This window comes from Diabrotica undecimpunctata, chromosome 10 (assembly GCF_040954645.1).
Source record: "Diabrotica undecimpunctata isolate CICGRU chromosome 10, icDiaUnde3, whole genome shotgun sequence".
Classification (NCBI taxonomy): Eukaryota; Metazoa; Arthropoda; class Insecta; order Coleoptera; family Chrysomelidae; genus Diabrotica; species Diabrotica undecimpunctata.
Window position 1 is genome coordinate 37,706,121 of NC_092812.1, and position 25,530 is coordinate 37,731,650.

Consider the following 25,530-nt stretch of genomic DNA (forward strand, 5'->3'; position numbering starts at 1 on the left):
TGGTGTTTTGCCTTGTAAGCATTGTCTGCGAGCTGATGGTATTTATCCCTCTTGTATCAAATTCTCTTTCTCCTCTAACATTATATAAAAATACTATTTATTAAAAAATAATGTAACAAAATATGCAAAATTATGAACAACGGGTTAATGACATATATTCATTTTATACCTAAAATTTAGCAAGGTGTTAAATATTATGGAGAACACCAGTGCAGTTTACCGTGCCTTTTATTACAACGAATTCCATTAATCGTTTAAAGATGCAAGTTGGTTGAATGTACTGTAGTAAGTTCATCGTTAACTTAACATAATGTCATGTAGTATTTTTTAAATTATTGGTATGGTAACTAGGAAAATGGTAATGAGTCATAATAAAAAAATATATAATACTAATTTGTGTATATGTTTATTGATTCCGAATTCAAAGTAGAGGCATAACATTATTAAATATGAATCCTACTTATGTAATACACAGAACTAAAATCGCATTCATAAAAAGAATTAAATAATTAAAAAGAACAGTGAAGCCTCCGGAATACAGAAATCAATCACCAACAAAAGTGTTTTGATCAGCAGATCAGAATTGCATCGCATCTAGAGAGAACAACTAACTTGATTTCATTCCCTGACAATATAATTACACGTGCATTTTGTCAGAAAACGGTTAGCGAATACTAGCTTTAAAAAGTAATAAACATAATATCTAATTAATTATTAATATTAGGGTCCGAAATAATATTTGTAACAATTAACGTATACCAACATTCTGCTATGTTAGTCACTCACAATATGACAATTAAGTATTTCATATATGCGTAAGATACCTACATGAAATATTGGAATTTATACAACTAAGTCTGTTTCCAGAGTATTTCTAACTACTTTATTAATAGCTTTACTCAAACATAATTAAAGATTATTAAGAGTGATAGAACTGAGCCGAATGACTTCTTTCAATAACTTTTGTAATTTTTTATGGTTTGCATACAGTCTATACTCTCATAACCACAACATAACATATAAACCGTGCATTATACATCAGAAAGTTACATCTGATCATGTTATATCAAATTGGCGCACAAATACATACAGGATGATCAATTTCTACTCTTCTACTTCTTCTAAAAGTTTGATATCTTTTATCTTCCATGCCTGTAACCTTCCAGCTCAGATTTCAATGTTTAATGTACTTATGTAGCCGGGACCGACGGCTTTACGTGCCCTCCACTGTAATTGGAAATTGAAAAATTTCTGGTGCCACCCGGAATCGAACCCGGGTCTTCCTACTTTGTAGCCAGTACCTAAGCCCCTGAGCTACGTTTTAAAGTTATTTCCAGGTGAATATTCGTCTTCTTTACGTCTCCAAACCTTTTAATGGCACAGCTTGAATATCAACTGCATTTGTTTGCATGAAAGGGGCAAAATATTTCTTTTGAGAGGGTCTCAACACTCGTTTCTATTGACCATGATATAATATGAGAATCTGACGTCGTTTTCTATATATAATGGAGGGTTTTGTGTTTAAAATACTTAGAAATATTTTGAAAACACTATAAACATTCGAACCCTAAATGTGTATACCTTAAATACACGACTTACAATTTTGTAAACCAATTCTGAACTACTGTCTCCCAAATTCATTTTCTGCCCACGAAAACGAAAATGGGTAGCACTGACTTGAAATACACAGTGCTCAAGCAATAACCAGAATTATACATAGATATATGATATCATTTCATATAACATATGTTAATGAAATCACATTAAATAAGAAGAAAAATAATTCGTAGTTATTTGAATATAAGTTATGCAAATTTTTTACATGGCCACATGGAACTCATGTATAAATGTTCTGTACCAATGACTAAAAAAAGCAGTCACTAAGGGAGATGCATTCCTAAAAAATTAAGGCCATTGGTACAGCCTACGCAGAGTTCAAAGTTTAGTTCTTCACGCCGTTTTGGTGTACCGGCCCCTTGTTAGACACCACTGGGGAAGCACTGGAATCAACAAAGTAACAACACATTATTAAAACCTTATATCAAGCCATCGAAAAAAACCGTAATTTAAGGAGGCTGTACATTTACATTACGTATGACATGACAGCGAGTTGTATTATTTAGTTGTAAACTGGAAAAGAACAGTTTTGTAAACCTACAGCTAAAAATATTTGTATAAATTTGTTTCGGTAAACAGTTCAACAGTGCTCAAACAAGTTGCTCAAATATACAGTTCATTAAAATCTATTTTCTCCTTAAAATTTGGTCATTCGAACCGGATTCTATTGACGGATAATGTACCGTAGGTAAAGGGGTTAAGATGCTACCAATAGAAGTCTTCAGAGTAGTTAAATTTCTACAAGATTCGTTGATTCTCTTTAATTAAGACATAGCAATACATCTTAATGATATCCGCCGACGCCACAAAATAATGGTGACAAAAACGAAGGAGAATTGAATACACTTTACTTTAAATCGTTGATTCAACTAAACTCCTGGACAAATTTAACGCACCACTCATATTTTTATCAATATTCTTTATTTATTGATAATTTACTGTACGAAAAGTTGCCTATGGACCTTGTTTGACAGTGACAGGTGTTATGTAAGCTAGTAATAGTCTTGTTTTAACAATAATTTGTATTAAACTTCGTTTTGGACTAAAAGAGAGTTAAACTTTTCATAAAAAGTGCCGATTAAAGCAAAGTGCTTGTGAGAAACAAGCATTTTATTGTGATATTTTTCATCACATGCATGTTTGGAAGTTCAATTGCATAAATATCAAATAAAAAAAATGAACCGCCAAAGAAATTTGTCAATGGAGGAGGCAGTGCGAGCACCGACTCTCCTAGATGAAGGATATTCAATGCGATACATTGCAGGTTTGTTAGGAAGACATCATTCCAGCATCAGTCGCAAGGTGAGGCGATAGAATGAAACAGGGTCGTACCATCGAAGACCAGGACAAGGGCGAAAACGTTGCACTAATTAACTTGATGATCATTTTTTGAGACAATGTGCTCTCAGAGATAGGAGAGTCACCAGCAACTTGCTAAAAAATGAACTAGCAGATGTTCGAAATGTCGCGATATAGTCTCGAACAGTAAGAAGACGTTGACATGAAGCAGAATTGAGCAACAGGAAACCGGCCAAAAAACCCTTGCTTTTCAGAGAACACAGGGTTCAGAGATTGAATTTTGCAAGATTGCATCAAAATTGGACCATCGATGAATGGAAATGAGTTCTTTTCTCCGATGAGACTAGAGTAAGCCTAAAAGCTCCAGATGGTCATGAGCGTGTCTGGCGAAGGCGAGGAGAAAGGTTTGCCAGCTGCAATATCTCCCCTAAAGTACCTTTTGGTGGTGACTCTAAAATGTTTTGAAGCTCGTACGGAGTTGGTCCCCATACGTACGAGGTCTATGAATGCCCATTATTACTTAGACAACATTATCGTCGAACATGTAATGCATTTTGATCAGTTTCTTGGACATCATTTTTTATTCATGCAAGACAACACGTTATTGGCTCATGTGGCTCAACAGGTTATTGGCTACCTAAATGATGTTGACATTTCATTATTAGAGTGGCCACCTAACAGTTTGGACATGATTCCTATAGAGCATCTATGGGACTATCTCAGAAAAAAAGTTTCGAAGTCGTAAACCCTCTATTGCTAATCACAACCAACTCATTGAGGTCGTTATTGAAGAATGGGAGAGAATATTCCGCAAGTTTTTGTTGAAAATTTGATATCAAGCATGCCTTGACGCATAAATGCAGTCATAAGAGTAGAGGAGGGCCTACGCGGTATTAGAGTTGACCCAGATTCCCTTTTTTTGTGTTACTTTACTGACTTTTTTCTTTTTTACAATTTGGAGTTATGCTAGCTTATCTAAGCATTTCCGGCAAAAACAAATTTTTAAAGCAACAATAAGGCATATTAAGGTCATGATAAAGTCATGTTGGACTTATTTGTAGGTGTTTATTATTTCAATGTAACTTAGTTTTATTTTGTGTTCATATTGTATCAAAGTGGTGCGTTAATTTATCCAGGACTTTATTTGAATATCATAGTGATTCATCGTTCAGGGTGATTTTACGTCTGTTTATTACTGAATTATTTATTAATATTATTTAATAACTCCAAAATTTAAAAAAATTACATTTTTTTCTTTAAAAATTTTGTTTAGTGATTTCAGTAATTTTAAAAACTTGTTTAGTATATTATAGAATTTATTCATCATTTACATTTTCATTATTATCTTGTATTTATGTTTAATTACTGCATTTTGATTATTATTATGTTTCATTATAAAGGATTTAAAAAACAAAAAACGGGACAAGGCACTCTGGGAGAGACCGAGGAGAAGAATCTCAGCTTTCTTATCGTCTACGCAAGCAGCGATGGTTTTTAATTTATTTTTTCGATTCGATCCCGACTCAATTCGATTCTATATAATTTAGTTAATTTTTTTTACATTTTATTTTATTTTATTTAATTCTATCTAATTTTACCTAATTTAATTTTATATGATTTTATTTAACGTTTAAATTTTTTTATAATTTAATTTTTTATATTTTATAATTTTATTTAATTTTATATATTTTATTTATTTATTTAATTTTATTTAAATTTAATTAATTGTGCTTAATTTTATTAATTATTTTAAAATCAAAATTAGCATTATAAACTCAGAAATAACTTTAAGCTTCTAATTTATTTTAAACAATTTCATTTTTGAAGGTAATCATTATTATGATTACTGCTTTAAAAGCTTTGACAAATACTTAAAATTGTCCAGACAGAGATAAATATGAGGTTTAACCTTATTGTATTACTTTCCTGACAATTAACTCTGCTACATATACTTGCTATAAAGTTATCTCGATTAATTTTTTTTCAAATTTCTTTTTTAAATACAACAAAAAATTATACACAACCCCTTATGTATGTTTGAATTTATTTACTGTTGCGTGGGACTGACAAAAAACCACAACCAAAGGAAATTGTTAATATACAGCCTACCCTAAATACGATTTTTTTCGAAATATTAATCAAGAATTGGATTAGTTTACCTACTTTTCATTGCCATTAGGTCCAGCAGAACCATCTTTGGGGGCAATATCGAGACCCAGTTCAGAAAGCGCTTTCAAAGCCTCAAGGGCAGCTTTTTCGTGTGAAGCTTCAGTTGTTGGACCTTCACCGTGACAAACTTGAGGTGGGTTGGTGCTCAGAGACACCAATGTCAAATACATTTCGTGGTTTGCCTTTGGAAAATCCGAAAACTGGACTTGGATATTCATCAGCTGAGCCAAATATAGCAATTTGTCCTTGGAACGTACGCCCTGAAGTAATATAATATATAAATAAATCGTAACATCTAAAATTCTTTTGGATAAATAATGCAAAACCAAACATTCGGTCACAAGGTATGTCAAAAATTATTAGACAAACAAAAATATTTTCAGATCTATTTATTACATCGGATACCGACCCCGTAATGAACGAAGATAGTGACTAAGACTAAAATTATTACTGTAATTTAATTTTAATATTTTTAACTATTTTGTAAGTCTATAATATTTCATTACTATTATTAGAAATTGAAAAAAGGTCAAATATGAAATTAAATATAATTATTTTATTAATTTAATTCATAGATGATAATATTTAAAAGATAATCACGACTCGAATAATGAGGGGGAGGAGGGAGAGAAAACACAGAAAAATGCAGTTTTTTCGAATTCAGAGTACCTATCTATGTTCAGTGTGAAAATAACCAATATGACCCTGCTATTAGAAAAAAACCGAAAAAATAGATGAAAACATGCAGTTGGTGCTATGTGCTAAAAGCATGGAAAAAATAAAAAAAAAAGTTTTTTTTGAATTTTAAGGATGGTAAGGAGAGAAAATGGCAAATTTAACCCCGCTATTTAAAAGAACGGAAAAAATACAAGAAAAATAATTATTTAGAACTTTGCCAAAACTTACCTACATACCTAAATTTTTTTTGAAAAACTCAAATAATTTTCCTGAGCTCAATTTTGATTTAAACAATTAGAAATAAATCAGAGGGTTTTTGGGCTTTTTAAAATGTATGTTTGTGAATTTTTTCAGAAATTTTAAAGCAAAGAATCTCTCAGGAAAATGTTTTTTCGAAAAAAACACATTTTTTGGGATAATGGAGCCGGGAGTCATCTAGGGTGCTAACAATTTCGCTAAAGAGGTTTCTAAATATGTACTTTTAAGTTTAACCCCTTTTGGGGTTGTTTCTTTTTTAAGCTTATAAAAAACTGGAGCAAAAATTCGCTCCCTTGGTATTAGGAAGGTTAAACATTATAGAATCTTACCTGGATTGTAGATGGAGGTTTAATCTGAGTAGGAGGCTGTTGCACAGGCTTGTCCATAGTATCTTTAGGTTTCGGGAACCCAGATTGTTCAGTAACCAAAAGAATTCCCGGTACCAATTGTCTACCACCACTGCCACCAACTGATTGAGTGGGTTGAATCTCAGGAACTTCTTCAACAAAAGTTACCTTGCGATTTTTGTCCATATTTGGATGGATGTTTGCAGCAGTGCCTTCTTCTTTGACTTTGTCGATGGGCTTCACGTTGTTGCTGTTTGTGTTGCTGTAGCCAAGATCGATCAATAATGCTTCAGCTGCATTACGCTTAGCTACCTGTAAACACATGAAAACAGTTAATAATTTACATTGTTTATGAATTACTTTGTATGATAGATGAGAAATATTTTACTTACCTTTTTGTTGGGCCCCACGCCAGTGCAGGAATGGCCAGCAACAGAAGCCTCGATGACAAATTCTCGACGTCTGGGTGCACCACGCTCTTCCAAAACGGTATATACTGGTTCCCTTTCCTTGTTGGCTTGTTGGATCTGAATCAATCTTGATATTGGATTAATTTCTTCAACCACTTCGGTAGATCGGTCTGTATTAACTTTGATCAAGTTACGGGTCTTCTTTTTGTTTGTAACACGTTTCTTTTTCAGCTGAGCTATATTCGTGACGTTTGGAAGCGGTGGAAGCTTCGAAAGTTGCTCCAGCATCTTTTCGGCAGCTCTTTTCTTTGAGATTTTCTTTCCATTTCCTTCGCCCTCGGCTATGAAGGAGCCCACACAGCACTGTGTTATAAATACTTTCATATGTGGAGGCCCCTACAAAATAACTTTTTACAACAGCTATAAAATTATATCGGTGTAAATAGGGAACCGAGTGGTACAATCATCCACTTACCTTCTCGCTTAGAACCTCAAAATGAACGTTCAAATTTCTCTTCAAAGCAATCTCATATACCAGTGAAATAGGAGACTTCAGATCTGAATTAATGTCAGATAGGCTTCCTTGAACAGATTCATTCGATATCTGTTGAGTAACATCAGGAGATATATCGCCATCACTTTGGTCCGAAGTACCTGTGATCAATTAAAATTTGTACAATCTAAAAACTTTAAATTCGATTTTTCTCAAAAGTTACTCAGTTTAGAAATAGTGGATTATTCAACTAAATATCGCCCTAAATATGTCAACTAATTTTGTTAGAACGGTGGCCTTCTGATTGATTCGAAAAAGCTTTTATTAATAATGAAAACTAAAAAAATTAGTAATTTCATAATATATGTAAGTTCACCTAGTTGTTTAATATGTTCGATGGCCTTGGACGCAGCGTCGTGACGTGCAGCTTGCACGGTGTATCCTTGTCCCGGATACTCCCGTTCGCCAACTCTTAAACGCACTGTGTACGGGTCTCCTGGATTATGAGGCGCTCCAGGTCTAAACTGGCCGTAATACCGGTTCTCATGGTATGGATAATGACCTCTGATGTTACGTCGAGCATCGTAGGTGTACCTTTGCGGCTGAGTTTGAGCGTTGTACAAATTATGCCGTGGATAATAACCTGGCTGAGTTACGTAGTTCTAGGGACAAATATTTACTTTACATACTAACGAAAATATTCATAAATTTAAGATGCAAGGTGATTATATTAGCACATGACCGCTTAAATAACATAAATTATCATGGCAACTCAAAAATAAAAGTTTAACCGATTTGTTTCTCATAAAAAATATTTAATTTTATTATTTACTATTATCTTATTCAAAGAAAAAACTTAATAATAGAATGAAATTTAACAAGAAGTGTCATTAGCTAGTATTGCGGTTTATGTACATTCTTATCTTACGTAATTTCTTCTTAGTCATCCAAAAGTTCTCTATGGGATCTAAATTCAAATCTCCAGCTGGAAATGCCTTCGATTCTGACTACTTCTAGATCTAGATAATTCCTCATAATTCAAACAGTGCGAAATATTGCAGTATTTGCCGTGTATATGACATTACACATACACATCGTTAGAAAATCTTCGGAATATACGTTTCAGCTGTCAAGTTTCTATTTACGACTACAAAGGGTACCATAGGCAAAATGCCCTCACTACCAGAATTCAAGTTTTTTCATTTTTTTACGTTCTATGTAATTAAAAATTAAGGATCAGCGTAATTTTAGCCTGCCACCCCCAAAATGGAGAAAATACTCCAAAAACACTTAAAAAAAACTGTTTTTCGGATTTTTGAAGATGACGCACCATATGGAAAAATCTGAAAAAATCAGAGCCAACTCCTAACTCAAAAATTACACTCAACCTAGGGTCTATAAAAAATAGACAAGTTTTGTAAAAGCCTCAACTATGCGTGTAAATTTTTTGAAATTTCTAAATTGATTCCATCCCACTTAAAAAAAATAAAAACAAAAAATTTACGTTTTTGTCAGGTGGGTAGTAGAGGTGGCAGGCTAAAACTGTCCTGAGCCTTATTTTTTAATCACATAGAACGTAAAAAAATAATTAAAAAAATTAAATTCTGAGAGTGGGGGCGTTTTGAATATCTTAACGGGGGGTACCCTTTCGTTCAACCAATTATATAAATGCCTCTCCATAGCATGTTTATGCTCTAAATAAAATCTGCCGATGGAATATTTAACTTTAATGAAGGGAAGCGGTTTTTTGAATATTTTTTATTACTAAGGAAGAGAACAATCGGTAGGTAATTATAAAGTTAATTTTAAACTTATGATATATATGGCTTATACATCTCCTCTCCCCTCTTACGATCGCTGTCATCTACAATAATGAACTATCTAAGCTCTGACGTCACAAAGGGCGGGAATTTTAAAAACCTTTCCACACAAATCTGTTTTAGATTATGCAAACAATAAGAAACAACACTGAAAATGGTACGCTATGAGGTTCTTTTGACACTTCTTGTCGTTAGTTCGCCAGTATATTGATATCTCGTTAGCTTAGACGGTTCCATGGATAAATAAAATATTGCATTATACTCTATGGAAGTAAGTTTTTATCGGGAATTTGGAATAATTCAGGTCTCTAGCTAGCGTGTTTTTTAAATTCACAGCTAATTTGTCTATAGCAATTAAAAAACGTAATCAGCACCATTTTAAATATAAAGGTTCAAAGTTTTCGTACATGATGTGTGAAAAATATTGCACTTTAACGAGATCGTCTTTGGATTTTAAAAAATGGGGCTCAAATAAAGTGAGTAGGGACGAATCTATGAAACTAGGTCTCCAAAAAATGTTTTTTTTTATTTTTATTAACAAATACAAACGCAATTTATTAAAACAAATTAAAAAAATCTAAAAATGCATTTTTTGCAGTTAATTGTTTATAACTGAAAAACAACACCGAATTCTCTACAGTCAACATAAGTTTTCATTCTATGGTGGCTAGATACCTGAATTTTCCCCAAGTCCCCAGAAAAACTTCCCTGGAATATTCGTAGTTAGTAAGAAAAATAATTAAATATATTTAAAGCAAAACAAAAATATAAAGTTAGAGTTTCATATGGATTTTAACTTGATATTGTAACTGCTGAACTCCATTAGTGTGTTTATGCAAAAACATAATTAATACACCGGTATTTTTAATCGGTCATGTGCTAAACATTTTTCAAAATACTGATCAAAATACATGAACATATTCAATTACATTTAATAAATCTGTAACACCTCTACCATACCTCAAGTACACTACTAAAGATGTACAAACTCAGAATAGCCCAAGGAAATAACATTTTTTTTCGTGACACTAGTCTGGTCAGGCAAACGACAGTTGTTTTGGGTAGTATGGACCTCTATAACAAGAACCTATATGTTTTCTGCAGTCAAATTTTTTAACTTTAATTAGTTATTAACGAATTAAGGTCAAAAAACGGTATATTTTCGCCTAACAGCAAAAATTGAAGCATTTGAAACCAATTTGAGAGTAAAAAACTTATCAAGCCGTATAAAAATCTTTAAAATGGCGTTTTTTTTAATGTTCCGTTTTAAAAATAAATTTATGACCTTTATATTATATATCGCTGCCTCAGTACTTAACTGTAATATTTCAAAATCATCCATTTTGAGAAAAATTAATTTGAAGCTTTTGTTTCTAGTTTTTTCTTTGTTAGTTTTAATTCAAAATATAAAAAGCTATTTTATCCATTAAAATTAGAACTAAAATAATCCCAAATAAACTAGGTTTTATTTCTTGCTAAACATGCTACGTTAGTGGCTTCTGTCGAAAAAGGTTTTTGTCGTAATCTTTTTCGAATTTTTCACATTAAAACTTTAAAACAAGTTCTTTCAAATGACTCTAATAAAGATAACTTGGTTGTTATAAACAAAGCTGCTATCAATTAAAAAAAAGGACTAACTTCATACCAAATTGTCCTAGGCCAACTTTTTTTCTTTTAAATTTGTAAAAAATGCAGACTTTCTAAATATGAAAAAACAATTTTCTTGCAGGCAATGGTTAAAAATATATTCTAATTGTTTATAAGCAAAAATTCAAAATATTTTTGAAACATTTAAAATCCTTTTTCTTTATTTTTTTTTTAATATTGTTGATAGAAAAATCCTCCTTATTTCATAAATTATTCTTAGAATTACTGTAACTTCATCATTTTCTGAATTAATTGCAAAATAGTTGGAAAAAAATTTAATTTGAGACAAACAAATAAAATAACTTTTAAACAATTTGACCGATCGCTTTGAAATTTTGTTCATATTTTAATCAATACAAGACGCAACATTTCGTATAATATAACGATTATAAGTTTATTTTTAAAAAAGTTATAAACATTTATAAAAAACAGAAACTTCTTACTTGTTTTGCAATTTTCTGAGCAACAAATAAGGATAAAAACATTTGAAAAACGCCATTTTGAAGGTTTTTATATGACTTATAAGTTTATTACTCTTAAATTTGTTTCAAACGCTTCACTTTTTGCTGATAGATGAAAAAAGTGAAAATTTGCCGTTTTTTGAATCTAATTTGTTAATAATTAATTACGTCCAAAAAACCAATTGTAGGAAACATATAGGTTTTTGTTACAGAGGCCCATACGACTCAAAACAACTGTATTGTAATAATTGATGTAAATACTAGCTGCATATTTGTTGATGAACAGCAAAATTATAACCAACAAATTCTGTATAAAAGGAGAATTGTATGTTAAAAATGCTGTAGATGAAATATATACGTATAACATACTGATTAATTAATACAAAAGGGTTGAAACATGCGTATAATATGTTCATGTGAATTTAGTCAATATTTATTGATAGGCAGCTGAAAATTATAACATATACTTAATAAGTTTTATTCGTATTATTTGTTTTTATACATATTTATGTAGAAATGTAGAATTACCAAATATATGCAAAAAAGGGAAATTTAGAAAGAAAAACGAAAAAAAGTGTGCTTCAAAAAAGACACATGTCATATAAAAAGAATAAGGTTTAAAATATTTAACGAAAATAATTATCAAGGCCTATAATGAACAAGCGCATACTGGCAGGTGTTACTACTGAAAATCCAACAAATTACTCAATGATAAATGGCTTTTTCTGGCTCAATGACCAAAAAGGCAAAACCCAAAATCTAGAGAGCAGAAATTAAAACAGTAATACATATGGTGACGGAACAATAATTATTGATACTTATTGATTAAATGAAGCTCGGGGCAAATAAAAGTTATCAGAAAACTTTAGAATCAGAAGCAGGAGAGACAGAAAATAAAGGAACACAAATATACTAGCGGTCACGTCATACATACCAAACTATACAATCAAAAAAGATGATTCCTTACAACCAAATTAATGAAACAAGACTACAAGGGCGGCAAAAACTATAGCACGAATGAAGAAAAACATACTAATAAAAGCTCGCTAGACTTTTTCAATAATCCTAATATTTTTTGTAAATCAGATTGCTAGAATCAATTTTTCCAACTTAACAGATATTTTTTATATCAGCTACTGAGAATACCTATTTTATATTAAAAAATTAAATTCTTGGAAAAAACAACAGATTTTTAGTAGCAGTCAAAAGTTCAATGATATGTTTTAATTTTCAGCACTAATCTATATAAACTCCATTAATAACAAATGAAACTATTGTCCTTCATTGCCCTCTATGTAAGATACAGGGTATTCCCTAAATGTAGGGTTAATTGTCTTGCAGAAGTTCCCACTAAAAAGGAAAGCTTCCAAGAAGGAACCAATAACGTACAAAATTAACCCCCAAATATATGTATTTCAGATGGCCCGCCTTTTAGAACATCCTATACGGAAAATATCGTTATGATCAATACTCCGGCTCAAGATTTTTTTGATAAGAAACTGAAATCTACAGAAATATTACTCTCGTAATTATTGAATTGCTTTTTAACTGACGTTTTTCCGATCAAATATAAGATATCTTCCGTAAGATACTACTTATTAAGTGTTAAAGAAGATAAATAGCTTTCGTAAGATACTGTTCAATGTTATAATTCAAAAACTGCTTTATAATCTTTTGTTGCCCTTAAAGAATAATTTAAAATGTTCCATTCGGGCACAACGACACATACAAAACCCCCTTTTAAGTAACATCCCTTTAACACAAATAACGAGAAATATAATTCAAATAGTCTACAACACAAAAGTACAAAATCTCAAAAGTACAGAGAACTAAGGATTTTCCAGTGACATTCATTGATACAGGTATCCAACAGCTGCTTTTGATAGATTTGATGATGAATATGTAATGAAGAAAATATGGAAAATATTGAATGTCGTTTTTTACTTATAAACGATATACAGTAAGGTTCTTTTTATACAGATTATTTGTATGCGATTTGTATTTCATCCAAAGATTTCTATTATTAACTATTATAATTAAATATTAACTATTAACATCCAGATGTCAGTAAAGTGAGCCTTTTCAATTCGGGGATTCCTTGTACATGATGTCCCTATTACATCATTGCAAGTTTCGCATTGAAAGGTATAACCTGTTATTGTTTTAAAATAATTTTTCTCTTAGCGGTGCTTCGTTTACTAATAAGTTTTTTTCAAATTTTGCTGATTCCAAGTTGCAGTATAATAAGCAGCACGGTTTTCGGATTAAAAGATTTCATGTGAGTGTCGTATAGTTTTATTTTTCATTCGAAGAGATTTCGAAGAGAATTTGGTATCCCCGCCTTCAATTTTACAATATCAACGTAAAAAATTACGTTTAATCTTTTGCATATTTTGTTTATTACACATTTTTATCACAACATTTATCAAAAGAAGTTGTCAGATACTTGTATCAAAGAGTGTCACAAAAAGTCTTTTTATTTACTTAATTTCTCTGATCTACATCACAAGAAGAACTGGGGAGCTCAAGTAATAAAAAAAACATTTGATTGGTGAGACAACAGCATCAACATAAAAATTTTAAAGGAAAATTTTTTAATAATGGACTCATCGTAAATCACTAATTAGGGCATTGTAAACCTCCGCGATAAGAATAACAAAAGCGATACAAAACTTTTATCAAAATATGAACGGCACTATAAAAAATAGAAAGAATTTACTGCAAAAGGACTCAAACTGGATGTGTGGACAGTATGCTGGAAAGAGAAGAAAATCTTCACTAATGGACATTCGGATAAAAGCAAATTTTCAAAGTAAAGTATAAGACTGCTTTTATTATTATTAGAGGATCATTAACAAACCTATTCCGTGACAATTCTTGATAAAATTGTGGGATTTGTGCAAATTCTATATTTGATCGCGTATTTTTGTCAAATGTCCAAAACAAACAAATAAAATAAAGCCCTAACAGTAAGATACGAATTATAGTTTTAAAGTGAATAGAATTTTTGCTTGATGTTCACATGGAACGTACGTGGAATCACCGTTCAATCTATGATCATTAATGGAACTCCGAATTAATAAAATTGAAAAGCAAATTCAATAAAAAGAGTAATATTTCATGATGGATTTCCTATTGTCAGGTTTTCAGATATTCTTACCTGATGTGGTGGAGCACCCCCATTTTCAACAACGTATACTGTACGTTCCCCCCTCTTCATAGCAAGAGCATTGAGTTCAACAGTTGGAGTAACAACCCCTGGGTTAGTTGGTCGTGTTCCTGGACGATTTCTTACCGTTTTTGGTGGTGGATGTTTGAATTCAGTTTTAGCCAACGCTTGAGCGGCAGCCGAGTGCTGTGCCTTTTTAATACTGGGCCCCTCTGCTTCATATTCTTCATTACCGAGTTTCAAGGTAACTGTGAATATTTTCTTGTGGGCAGGCCCTTGCTCCCCAGTGAGTCTATACTGGTGTTGGATCTTATTGTATCTTGCTTTAAAGAGAAAACAATCATGCAATTTTCAAAATGCTACAAATTTTTCAAAGATTTTGGCAACTACAAAATATCGTACATACAGCTGTAGATTAATTGTCTCAACATTTATAATATAAACTCCGCGTCATAGAAAACGGACCACCCTAAATTACTATTTATTGCTTCAAAATTAGCATTTATTTTTTTTTTGTATATTGAATTAATACTATTTTATTTTTAATATGTATTAGGTTATTTCAGTTAATTAGGTTGTTGCGAAAGCAAACCGACCCTGTCACTGGATTGAGGATATTCGAAGAACCTATAAAACAAAAAATTTTTAGAAAAGGTTGTTTACAATGTTATCAATTGTCGAGAAAGCGATTGTTTTGAGAAATGTATATTTTAAAGGGTGCTAATGAGTTTAAACGCATTTTAGTTTTACAGTAGCTGACTTAGTGTGAAGGAGTCTTCACTTAACAACGATCGAGAATTTTTAAAAATCGGTTGAAATTGTAACGTTACTGGGACGTGAATTAAATCAAACACAAGTTGCAAGACAATTGAATGTTGTTCAACTGTTGTTGAAAGTAGTTCAACTGCACAAAGGATCCAGAAACGATTTATTGTGACAGGATCTCACCAACGACGACCTGATACGGGTCCAAAAAGGAAAACAACCGCTATGAAGATCGCGTCGTCATTCTTGCTGCATTACAGAATCGGACCCAAACCGCTAGAATACTCCAAGGCCATTTACAGCAAGCTCAAAAACAAACAATGAGCCTTTCTACTGTTCGCCGAAGATTAAGGTAACAAGGTTTGAAAAGTCTAGCAACGGAGCCCTTACTTTCCCCAGCTCACAAAAGACGAAGACTTAATTTTACCTGTGAGCACATCAATTGAACAGCAGACGATTAGAAAAAGGTATTGTTTACGGATGAGTGTAGAATGTCCATTTATGGTAAAGACGGACGCAGTAAGGTGTACAGATGGGCTGGAGAACGTTTGGCTGGTTGCACTCGGGACCACTGATTGCTTTTGTTGGTGGTTCAGTAATGTTTTGGGCAGCCATTTCTTTTGATGCGTATATGGGTCTCGTGGTGATCGAGAGAGGTTCCTTCACAGCGGTAAAGTGCATAACGAAAATCTTACAATATCATGGGAAGCCCTATGCTGATTAATAATTCCCTGCTAAATTGAATGAGGAGTGTCATCCAGAATCGAGGTGGCAATACTCATTACTGACAACGGATACCAGCTTTTTTTTGAATATACAGTTCCATTGTTATTCTAAAAACTTTTTGATTTTTTCAATAAATTTCCAATTTTTCTTAAATTTCTTATTTTCGATTTATTTTTTAGGATAATGATGAAATTTTATGCTCAACCAGTTATTGATTCATTATACAAAACAATAAATGCTTAAATTTGTAGCAATAAATAATAATTTCGAAAATATTTTATATATTTGGGTTGGCCCGTTTTCTATGACGCGAAATGTAGTACAAACATTTTTCTACCTGGCACGTAATAGACCGGGGCGGTCTGTTTTGAGGTAGATGTGAGAAATGATATTCGGATTTTTGCCGAAATAGGTGATAATTTCAGTAATAACAATCGACTTATCCTAAAGGTAAGGGTTAGGTGATAACCTGTTTTATTATATTATTATAAATATAACAAATATAATAAAAGAGCCAAATTTCATTAGTACCACCTCCTCTAGAAGGGAAAAAAACAGAAAAAATCGATTTGCCAACAATCTGTGCATCTTAGGAAATAGTAAAAGTATTTCAAACCAAAAATGGAACAGAGAATTTTGGACAAAAATGTTCATTAGCCCGTTTTGTGTAAAATACATCATGTTCTCTAAAAAATATCATTTGAAGACGCCGACAAAAATCAAAAAGCGATTTAAAGGTGATGAGAGCAGCTTTTTTATACAATTTTTGCATTTTCAATTAAAGTCAGTTTCTATAAACGTGTTAAATTAATAAACGTTGCGCGATTTTGGCCATTTTTTAAGATTCTCATGAGATCACTTTTCCATTAACCGGTCACTATGGAATTTCCATTCCAAAAGTTCAATATTTAAAAGAGCACTTTTAAAGCATATTTCAAATGCCTCACATGTGTTGACAAAAATCAAAACCGACATTTCACGTCATAGGTTTTGAAGACTGGGCTTTAACAATGAAGATTCCATAGTGAGCGGTTAATGGAAAAATGATACATTTTAATCGTAAAAAATGGCAAAAATTGCGCAACGTTGATTGATTCAACATTTTTATAGAAACTGATTTATAGAAACGTATTTTGATTTTTGTCGATAGGACACTCTGATCAAAAGATATCGAATTTTTACCGTCGAATAACCGCGTCGCTTTAAGTGATATTTTTGAGAGAACGGTTTATTTTACACATAAAGTGCTAATGAACATTTTTGTTCAAAATTGTCTCAGCTACATTTTTTATTTGAAACACTTTTTTCTATGACGCACAGATTCTTGGCAAATCGACTTTTTCCCCTTCGGGGGGTGGTTTTAGGGGGAAGCCGGGGTAGGAATAGTAAACTTTTTTGCATATTTTTGGGGTCCCAAAATTATAATTCTTAGAAAAATTCAGTTTATTATATTGTATGTATATTAAAGGTAAATAGAAAAAATCGATGTTTTTAGTAATGTTTAAATATTTTATTTTTTTTATTGATGTTCCCGACCTATTTGAGAGAGATTATAAGTCAATGATTATTACTGAAGTTATCACCTATTTCTGCAAAAATCCGAAGAATTTAGTCGTTTTTCACAGATCCGCCATGATCTATAAGGAATATTTCGTAAAAACCGCAAAAAACGGCAACAGTGTAGCGCTAATTAAATATTTGTTGATTAGAGGTGCGCTTCGATTTCTGCAACTGTTATTTTGTCACTGCTATAACTTTGTTACCCTCGAAAACTATTAAGTGGTGAAAATGTTATTTTGTTGTTTCCAATTAGTTGCAAAAGTTCAAATAAACAAAAAGAGATCTCGTTCTCATATAAAAAAATTTTATTTTTGAAACTACTTTTATATTTCAGAAACAAATCTCTGTTATTTGTTTTACAGACAACAAAGAAATACAGAAATGAATATAGAATGTCCAGAATTGTTAGTTTTGTATTAACAGCAACAAAAAGCAATGTTAAAATAACTCGTGCAGTTATCAGTAAAAAGTAACTGACAACAAACAAATTATGGACGTAAATAAAAAGTGGAATAATATAAAAAATATATTACTGAAAGAAGAAAATATAAAGGAAAATACGTACAAAAGTAGAAAGAGATAAAACGAATAATTAAGTAAACAATCAAAAGTGTCAAGGAAATGTATTTGGTGAAACAGTAGACCTAAAAGCCAAATATATGAGAAATATGCATAAAAAAAGATAAATGACCGGAATGAAAATAAATCAACAACAACATAGAAAAAAAAAAATAACGGAGTAGTATTACTAATAGATTTACCGAAGAAAGTGCTTGACTACGAAAAACCATTTGATGGCAACACATGAAAAAGTAATATCAATATTTATGAATAAGAGTACTGACAATCAAATTATAAAGAAAATCCAAACATTGTAGTGAAACCAGAGTGTCCCAGAGCAAATTGATAGATAGCAATCAGAAGAAAGTAGAGGAGTTATACGTGCGATATGCAGATGACATTGTAACATTGCAACTAGCAAAGATTGAAGATTAATGAAGAGAAGACGAAATATATGTGTATAAATAGAACGACACGAAGAGACAGAATAGGACAAAATGTGACGGTCAACACCTTCAATTTCGAAAGAGTACCTATAATGTTTTAAGTATACTGAAGAAATAAATGACAGAATCCAATCTGCAAACCGCTGTCTATTCACACTGGATAAGCTCATAAAATCAAAAAATCTTACAAGAAGTTCAAAGATAAAAATCTATAAATCCATCGTCAGACCTGTAATAATATACGGATGCGAAATGTGGACCATGACCAAAGCAAACGAAGAAAAGCTCTGTCGGTGACGTTTTGAACGAAAAATACTTGACGCCGATATTGTCCAAGAAACTAAATCACGGCGACTAAGATGGGCAGGCCACGTGCACAGACTGCATAACGAGAGACTTGTAAAACTGGTATGGGAGGAGATTCCCACAGGCAAAAGACCACTCGGACGTCCCAGAATGCGATGGAGAGATAACATCCAAGCAGATCTCAGAAAAATGAACATTCCATTTGACCCTAGGTTGATGGAAGACCGAACAAATTGGAAAAAAGTTGTACAGTCAGCCAAGACCCACCCAGGGTTGTAGCGCTACGTGATGATGAACTAGCAAAGAAGATCTACAACATCTAATGGAAAGCTTAAATATAAATAGTGCTGAGATGAAAATTAATATAAACGCTAAAAAACCAAATATATGACTATAGCACTTGACCATTCCACTGACTGTTCTGATTTAGATTTATTTATTAAGTCTTATCAATTTTAGATGTAATACTAGAATTCTTAGAGACATGCCTTTCTTTTTTTTATAAAACACTATCACACAAACTATGACGAATTCTCTCCTATTAACAGAATCCAGATACTGGGAAATGACTTTAATCAATCTTAGTCTTAATCAATATAAAATCTGTAAAATTTAAGCACCCTTTGACTATAGTAGGGATCGAAGATGAGTGACCTTTAACGTGGACTATTCATTTCATTTTAATAAAATTTTCAATAAATTTTAATTCAATGATTTGTTAACATTATTTATTAATTATTTAATGTTTAATTTTAGTCTTTTTGTTGTGGTTAGAACATTCTATTTTTAGAGTTATAACACCAGTGGTAAAGAAGTTTCAAAACCTCGCGGACCTCGTAAATACGCATGCCCGAAAAAATAAATGGACCCTAAAAACATTTACATTTACCATTTTAATTTCATAAGAAATTAGGTGACAGAGTGCATAATGATGACGAGTATTTCCAATAAACATGACATATTATGTTTCTCTAATCTTAAACACTTCAGTTAGTCATGACATTTTTATTTTATCTCACATTGAAAGATGTAATAAAAACTTACGACTTCCCGTCTTCACTGCCGATAAGAAATGCTGTGTGAAAATGTAAATTGCACTAATTTGGCTTATAAATCAATCTTTTAAGAACTGAAAAAAATCTAGAGGACCAATAAATAAATAACAAATCAATGTATGATAGAAAAATAATAGGATTTTTGTTTCAAATTCAGCAAAATATGTTTATACAAGAGGTCGCTCATACAAAAAGTGGTCCTAATTTATTTAACAGTTTTGTATAAATCCATTTTTGGGTTGTGATAAGGGCCTCAAACAACTAAAAACAGTGTTTTTAAATTAAATAAGCCCAAACCAAACCAAAGTATAAGAAACATAAAAGTATGTATAAATATATATGCTAATCACAAAGTGGTTATGTAAAAAAATCTCTGGAATATTTTCCGAACTTTTCGCCTTGTCTAACCGCTTACTATGCGCTTTTAGCACAACGGCATTTATTGTGAATTGTTTATTATTTCAATCAAGTCTACATCGCCCGATAGCGGCGCCTTTGTCAGCGAAATTTTGACGAATTACGAGCGGCAATTAAATTTGAAACAAAATATGTTGATATTTTAACATTCATGTTTCTATGGCATATAAGATATTGTTCAGTGAAATTTCCATATAATTTATTGTTAACTTTTTTTAATTTTAAACAGGCTTTCTCATTGCTCAATTCCACATTTGCTTTATCCATTTATAAGTGTTGGACCAATGTACAATTGAAAAATAACTCTTTTTACTCTTTCTACCACTTGTCTATGACAATTTTGCCGCTGTTACCATCTTTCAAAATACAGATTAAAGAAAATTTTTTTACAGTAAATTTTCTATTACAAATCCCTATACATTTTATTGTAACAAAATAACTAAGAATCTGACGAAAAATTATGCCAGACAGAAATTTAAGTATGTTATGAGACATTAAGTACATTATGAGACTATAAACTTATAAAATAAAATTGGAGCACTTACCTAATTCATTAACCAAACACATGGGTGTTTTTTCTTTTATGTTTGCCAAAGTAGCGTTGGGCGTAGACAAAGTATTAGTGTTTGAACAGTTCTGATGCTCAGTACTGTGCTGATCTGGCTCGGTAGGTTGACCAGCGTTTTCATAGTGATAGACTGGTTGCTGGATATTGGCTTTTGGTTGAGGTTGTTGGGGGATAGATGTAGTTGTTATTAAAGTTGGCCCAGGACCAGGAGGCATCGAGACAAGAACACCTGTAACAAAAAGATGTGGTACCAAAAATATGCACATTTCACACTCTTCTTCTTTTGGTGCCATATTAAGTTCCCATAAAATTGGAAATTAATTACATTGGCAAGTTGTTCACTGTCTTTAGTTAATTGGAATAGCTGTTAGGCATTGCATATTCCTGTCCAATGAAGATAAAACAAAATTAAGCTGAGCATGGTATGGGTGCGATCTTTTTCTCTTATTCTTTAACTGGACTTGAAAACTACTACATAAATAGCACTGGACAATGAGATAGCTGGAGTGTTAATAACATAATTCATATTAATAATTGGAGAAATGGAGACAATATTATCTTAATATATAGCCTAGAATTTCTAAAACAAGAAAGTAGAATCTGGATACAAAATGAATTAACAGAAACAATAGATGTGAAAAAGGGACTACGCCAGGGAGACGCTCTATCATGCATCTTGTTCAACATCATACTCGAGAAAATACTGAGGGACACAACACAACAGTCAATACACGAGGAACAATCATTAATAAAAGCGTGCAAATACTAGCATTTTTAGATGATGTTGACATAATCGCAAGATCAAGAAGAGAAATCATAGAGGCATACAACCAAATAGAATGAGCTGCACAAAATAGTGGTCTTAAAATCAATCAGACCAAAAAAAAATATATACAGGTAAGTAAAAACGCAGAAATAAGGCAGCCACAAAATATAACAATAGGAGAATACAACATTGAGGGGGTAAAAAACTTTATATACTTGGAATCCCTAGTCACATCTGATAATAACGTTGCAGAGGAAGTGAAGAGGCGAGTATTTATTGCAAATAAATGTTACCATGGCTTAATTAGGCAACTAAGATCAGATAACGTCGCAAGAAAAACAAAATGCCAAATATATAAAACCCTAATAAGACCGGTACTCACATACGGCTCAGAAACCTGGACACTCACTAAAAGATAGGAAACTTTTTAGCCACCTTCGAAAGAAAAATCTTGCGACATATATATAAGGGCACAAAAGAAAATGGAACATGGTGAAGAAGATACAACTCTGAACTATACAAAATATACCAGGATCCCAATATTATAACATTCATTAAAATAGGACGGCTGCATTAGATAGGACATGTAGAACGAATGGAAGAAGGCAAAATACCAAACAAAATATTCAAACAGATGCCAGTAGGAAAAAGAACAAGAGGAAGACCGAAGCTGAGATACTTAGAACAAATAGAAAATGATATAACAACCTTAAAAATAAAAAACTTGAGAAAAAAAGCATGAAACAGATCAGAATGGAGAAGAATCCTGGAACAGGCCAAGACCCAAAAAGGGTTGTCGAGCCAGTGATGATAATGATGCTAGAGTTTTGACAATCTGCAAAAAGTATTTCACAGTTCATAATAATGTTATTTCGTTATTAGCAAAGAAAATATAGGATGTATTAAAGTAATTACTATTTAAATGGGAATAAGCCAGAATTAAAGGTTAAAGTATGTGAAATTAATGAAACCGAAGTGGAAATTGAAACATCAATAAACATAGTTTAACCTTTACTTGTTGCTTATTCCCATTTAAATAGTAATTACTTTAACATGTCACAAGAAAATAGCTTCAGATCAATAATAGGATGTATGTAGAAATATAAATAGTTTCGAACTTGAATAAATGAGAATAATGATAATTCACAATGGAGCTGAAATAGACTTCTTAGGTCAAGTGGAGGGTGGTTAAGCACCCATTCATAGTGAACCTAATTCACAATGAAACTACATGAATTTATTCTAGACAAATGGAAACGGATTGAATTTATCTGAATCATAACTAATAAATACTATACAGCCATACTGGAAAACAACAAATATGGGACAAAAAAAGATTAGGTAGCAATAAAATAAATATTTACATGATAAAAGCAAAGGACAATTCAGATAATGAATTCTGTTCTCCTGAAGACAACTAATCATTTTTTAATCATACTGTTCATTGAAAGTTAGTTCTCGCAAAAGATTATGTGTAAAATATGTAAATTCTGTACAATAATCTAAACCTGTAAATTGTTATATGTCTTATATTGTCACAATTCAGCTCAGTATTAATCAAAAAACTATTTATTTAATTTCCATTAGGTAGTAATGACGCACATGTCAAGAACGCTGAAATATACTATAATTTTCATTAGTGGTCTTTCATCAACATTTTCTTTTAATAAAAACAATAGGTGCATTTAAATGATTGAAGGTAATCAAATTTTAAATATAAAATACTGATCTACGAAACTATTCAAATCAAAGAACTACTGTTATAAAAACCTTGTACTATAGGTGTTTTTAAAAAATATATTAAAAACTTACCAGTAGCTGGCATACTCATGAGCATTGGTGTTCGTTGATTAGGGGGTGGCCCCATTTGTTGCATCCCCATTCTAAAAATAAATATCAATTTATTAGAACTTGACTACCTAGTACAGATCAATTAACTGATATTAGTGATATAGTTGTATATTTACCTTGCATTTCTCTGCATCCCATTTTGAGACATGTGATGATGGTCTTGTAACATTTTTCAGGTCGAAATAATCAAAAATAGAAAATCAGAAAACCCTATTCTTTGCCCAACTACCTCAATAGGGAGGAGTAGATCAACAAGACCAAAACCGGTACAACTTATCCAAAAAATAGGTATAAATACCTGCCACTAACCACTACTTCAATCTACCTGTATTCTAGATCAATCTTAATATAGTTTAAACAAACACCACTACTAAATCTTTAACAAACGTTGGCAAACAATAAAGAAAATTCAGTAACTAACATGCGGCCATGTTAGAATAATCGCAAATGGTGAAATTGATATTAATCCAGATTGTTCCTTATGGACTACAACGTTGCCACGTCTTCGTTTGAAAAATCTCATCGATCGATAACAATTTCTTTACTCAAATTTGATTATAATTCAATTCGAATTGTTTCAAAATTATAGCGATTAAACGTTTTCAATATTAATATAAATTCCTAATGTTCACACTTTTGTTCTTTGAGATATCTGATTCAACCTCTACACTTTTTTTATTTTTCTGTACTTACTTTCCCCTTTTTTGGAAATATCTGTTTTCTCTGGTTTTACTTTTGATTCTGATTTTTCTCGTGTAATCATCTGGTCCAACTGATATATCCTTTTTATTTTATTTAATACTTGAGTACCTATCTAGTTTGAATACATTTTGTTACTTTATTTAATCAAAGTTTGGCAATTTTTATTCTTTCTTATATCTTCTTTGGTGTTATACTTATCGTAAATATTTTCTACCACTCAACTTTAGTTTTTGCTAGAGCTAATTTCGATTCCTTCCTGACATTTTTAAAAACCTCTTCACACTGCCTTTGTAGCGAAGCTTCTATACTGGCGTTGTATTACTTTTCTCTACACTAAAATGCTGAGGCGAGCGTCACGGAAGTATCGCCACGAAACGAAAAGCGGTTTGTAAAATACAGAAAACACAGTATGAAGCTCGCGTTAGTATACAGTACCACTTTTTTACTCTTTCGCAGATTTATTTTGAACAATTTAAGATTTCCTTGTTTTCATATTTCGTTCACTTAGATTTTCCTAAGTTATTAAATATTTCAATTGCAGTAAGCAGTTTTTTAAATGTTATTGGCTTTCGTATTCCAATTTATTTTTACGTGAATTCAGTTTCTTTCCTACTTTTTAACTATGCCACTCCTATATATTGATTTTGTCGTATTTAATCATCTTATATTGGTTACTTACAGTCTTAAAAATGACCATGTAAAATAATATAAAGCAAACTAGTTCGGAATAAAATCTCATTAATAAATTTTCTCGTTCCAATAAATATCAGAAGTATGACAACAATGAACTAAGCAATGGCTGGTATTCATGCGCATTGAAGAAAAGCGATAAAGGGAATAGGGATTCATTTATTTTTAAAATGGCTATAGGTTGATTACATTGCAAAAACATTAGTGAAAAAACTAAATTTATTGACAATACCATCGAAACATAAAAATCTTCCAACATCGTTTCGCTACACAGCAACCTAGTTGGAAGCAAAAAATTCTAGCAGTGGCTATTGATCCACCGTACGTTCATTTTATATTAACATTAACGTAATCCAAAACACCACCAGAGTTTATTGAATTTACTTTAGCCAATTTGTATTAAAACAAATCTTCAATTCTACACATTTTGTAACAAAAAATCGTAGTGGCTATTGGTCTGCCAGACGTACATTTATATCAGCAGGGTCATCTAAAACAAATGCGTAAATAACTTTCTTCACTTTTCTGTATAGTTATTAAATCATAATTTAAAAATAAAGATCTCATCGGCGATTATTTGGACACATACAGTGTGGAAACCACTATCAACTTTAAATATAAATGTGCGCTTTTTAAACGTACACAGTACAACGAACTATATGATATCATCATCATCACTGGCTCGACAACCCTTTTTGGGTCTTGGCCTATTCCAGGATTCTTCTCCATTGTGATCTGTTTCGTGATTT

At 31.8% G+C, this 25,530-nt stretch overlaps 1 protein-coding gene across 3 annotated transcripts; it reads right to left on the reverse strand.

Annotated features, from left to right (window-relative positions):
• Nucleotides 1-384: 384 nt before the first annotated feature.
• Nucleotides 385-23,852, reverse strand: LOC140452316 (double-stranded RNA-binding protein Staufen homolog 2-like). 3 transcript variants are annotated; one of them, XM_072546498.1, is made up of 10 exons: nucleotides 23,506-23,852; nucleotides 23,351-23,421; nucleotides 20,750-21,001; nucleotides 14,495-14,691; nucleotides 7,648-7,933; nucleotides 7,254-7,432; nucleotides 6,761-7,174; nucleotides 6,351-6,680; nucleotides 5,080-5,345; nucleotides 385-2,000 (listed from the first exon to the last, which is right to left on the reverse strand). In XM_072546498.1, the coding sequence occupies exons 1-10, from the start codon at nucleotides 23,556-23,558 to the stop codon at nucleotides 1,943-1,945; spliced, it is 2,106 nt and encodes a 701-aa protein (XP_072402599.1). In that variant the 5' UTR covers nucleotides 23,559-23,852; the 3' UTR covers nucleotides 385-1,942. The 3 variants fall into 3 exon arrangements, with proteins under 3 accessions (XP_072402599.1, XP_072402597.1, XP_072402598.1); XM_072546496.1 differs by having other exon boundaries at nucleotides 14,360-14,691; XM_072546497.1 differs by having other exon boundaries at nucleotides 5,076-5,345; nucleotides 14,360-14,691.
• Between the last annotated feature and the right edge of the window lie 1,678 nt (nucleotides 23,853-25,530).

Excerpts from the sequence above, each read along its gene's own strand:
- LOC140452316 (XM_072546496.1), bottom strand. The coding sequence starts at position 23,558 with ATGTTACAAGACCATCATCACATGTCTCAAAATGGGATGCAGAGAAAT. Across the intron at positions 23,422-23,505 it reads GGGATGCAGAGAAATGCAAG|AATGGGGATGCAACAAATGG; the intron begins GTAAATATACAA and ends ATTTATTTTTAG. Across the intron at positions 7,175-7,253 it reads TTGAGGTTCTAAGCGAGAAG|GGGCCTCCACATATGAAAGT; the intron begins GTAAGTGGATGA and ends GTTATTTTGTAG.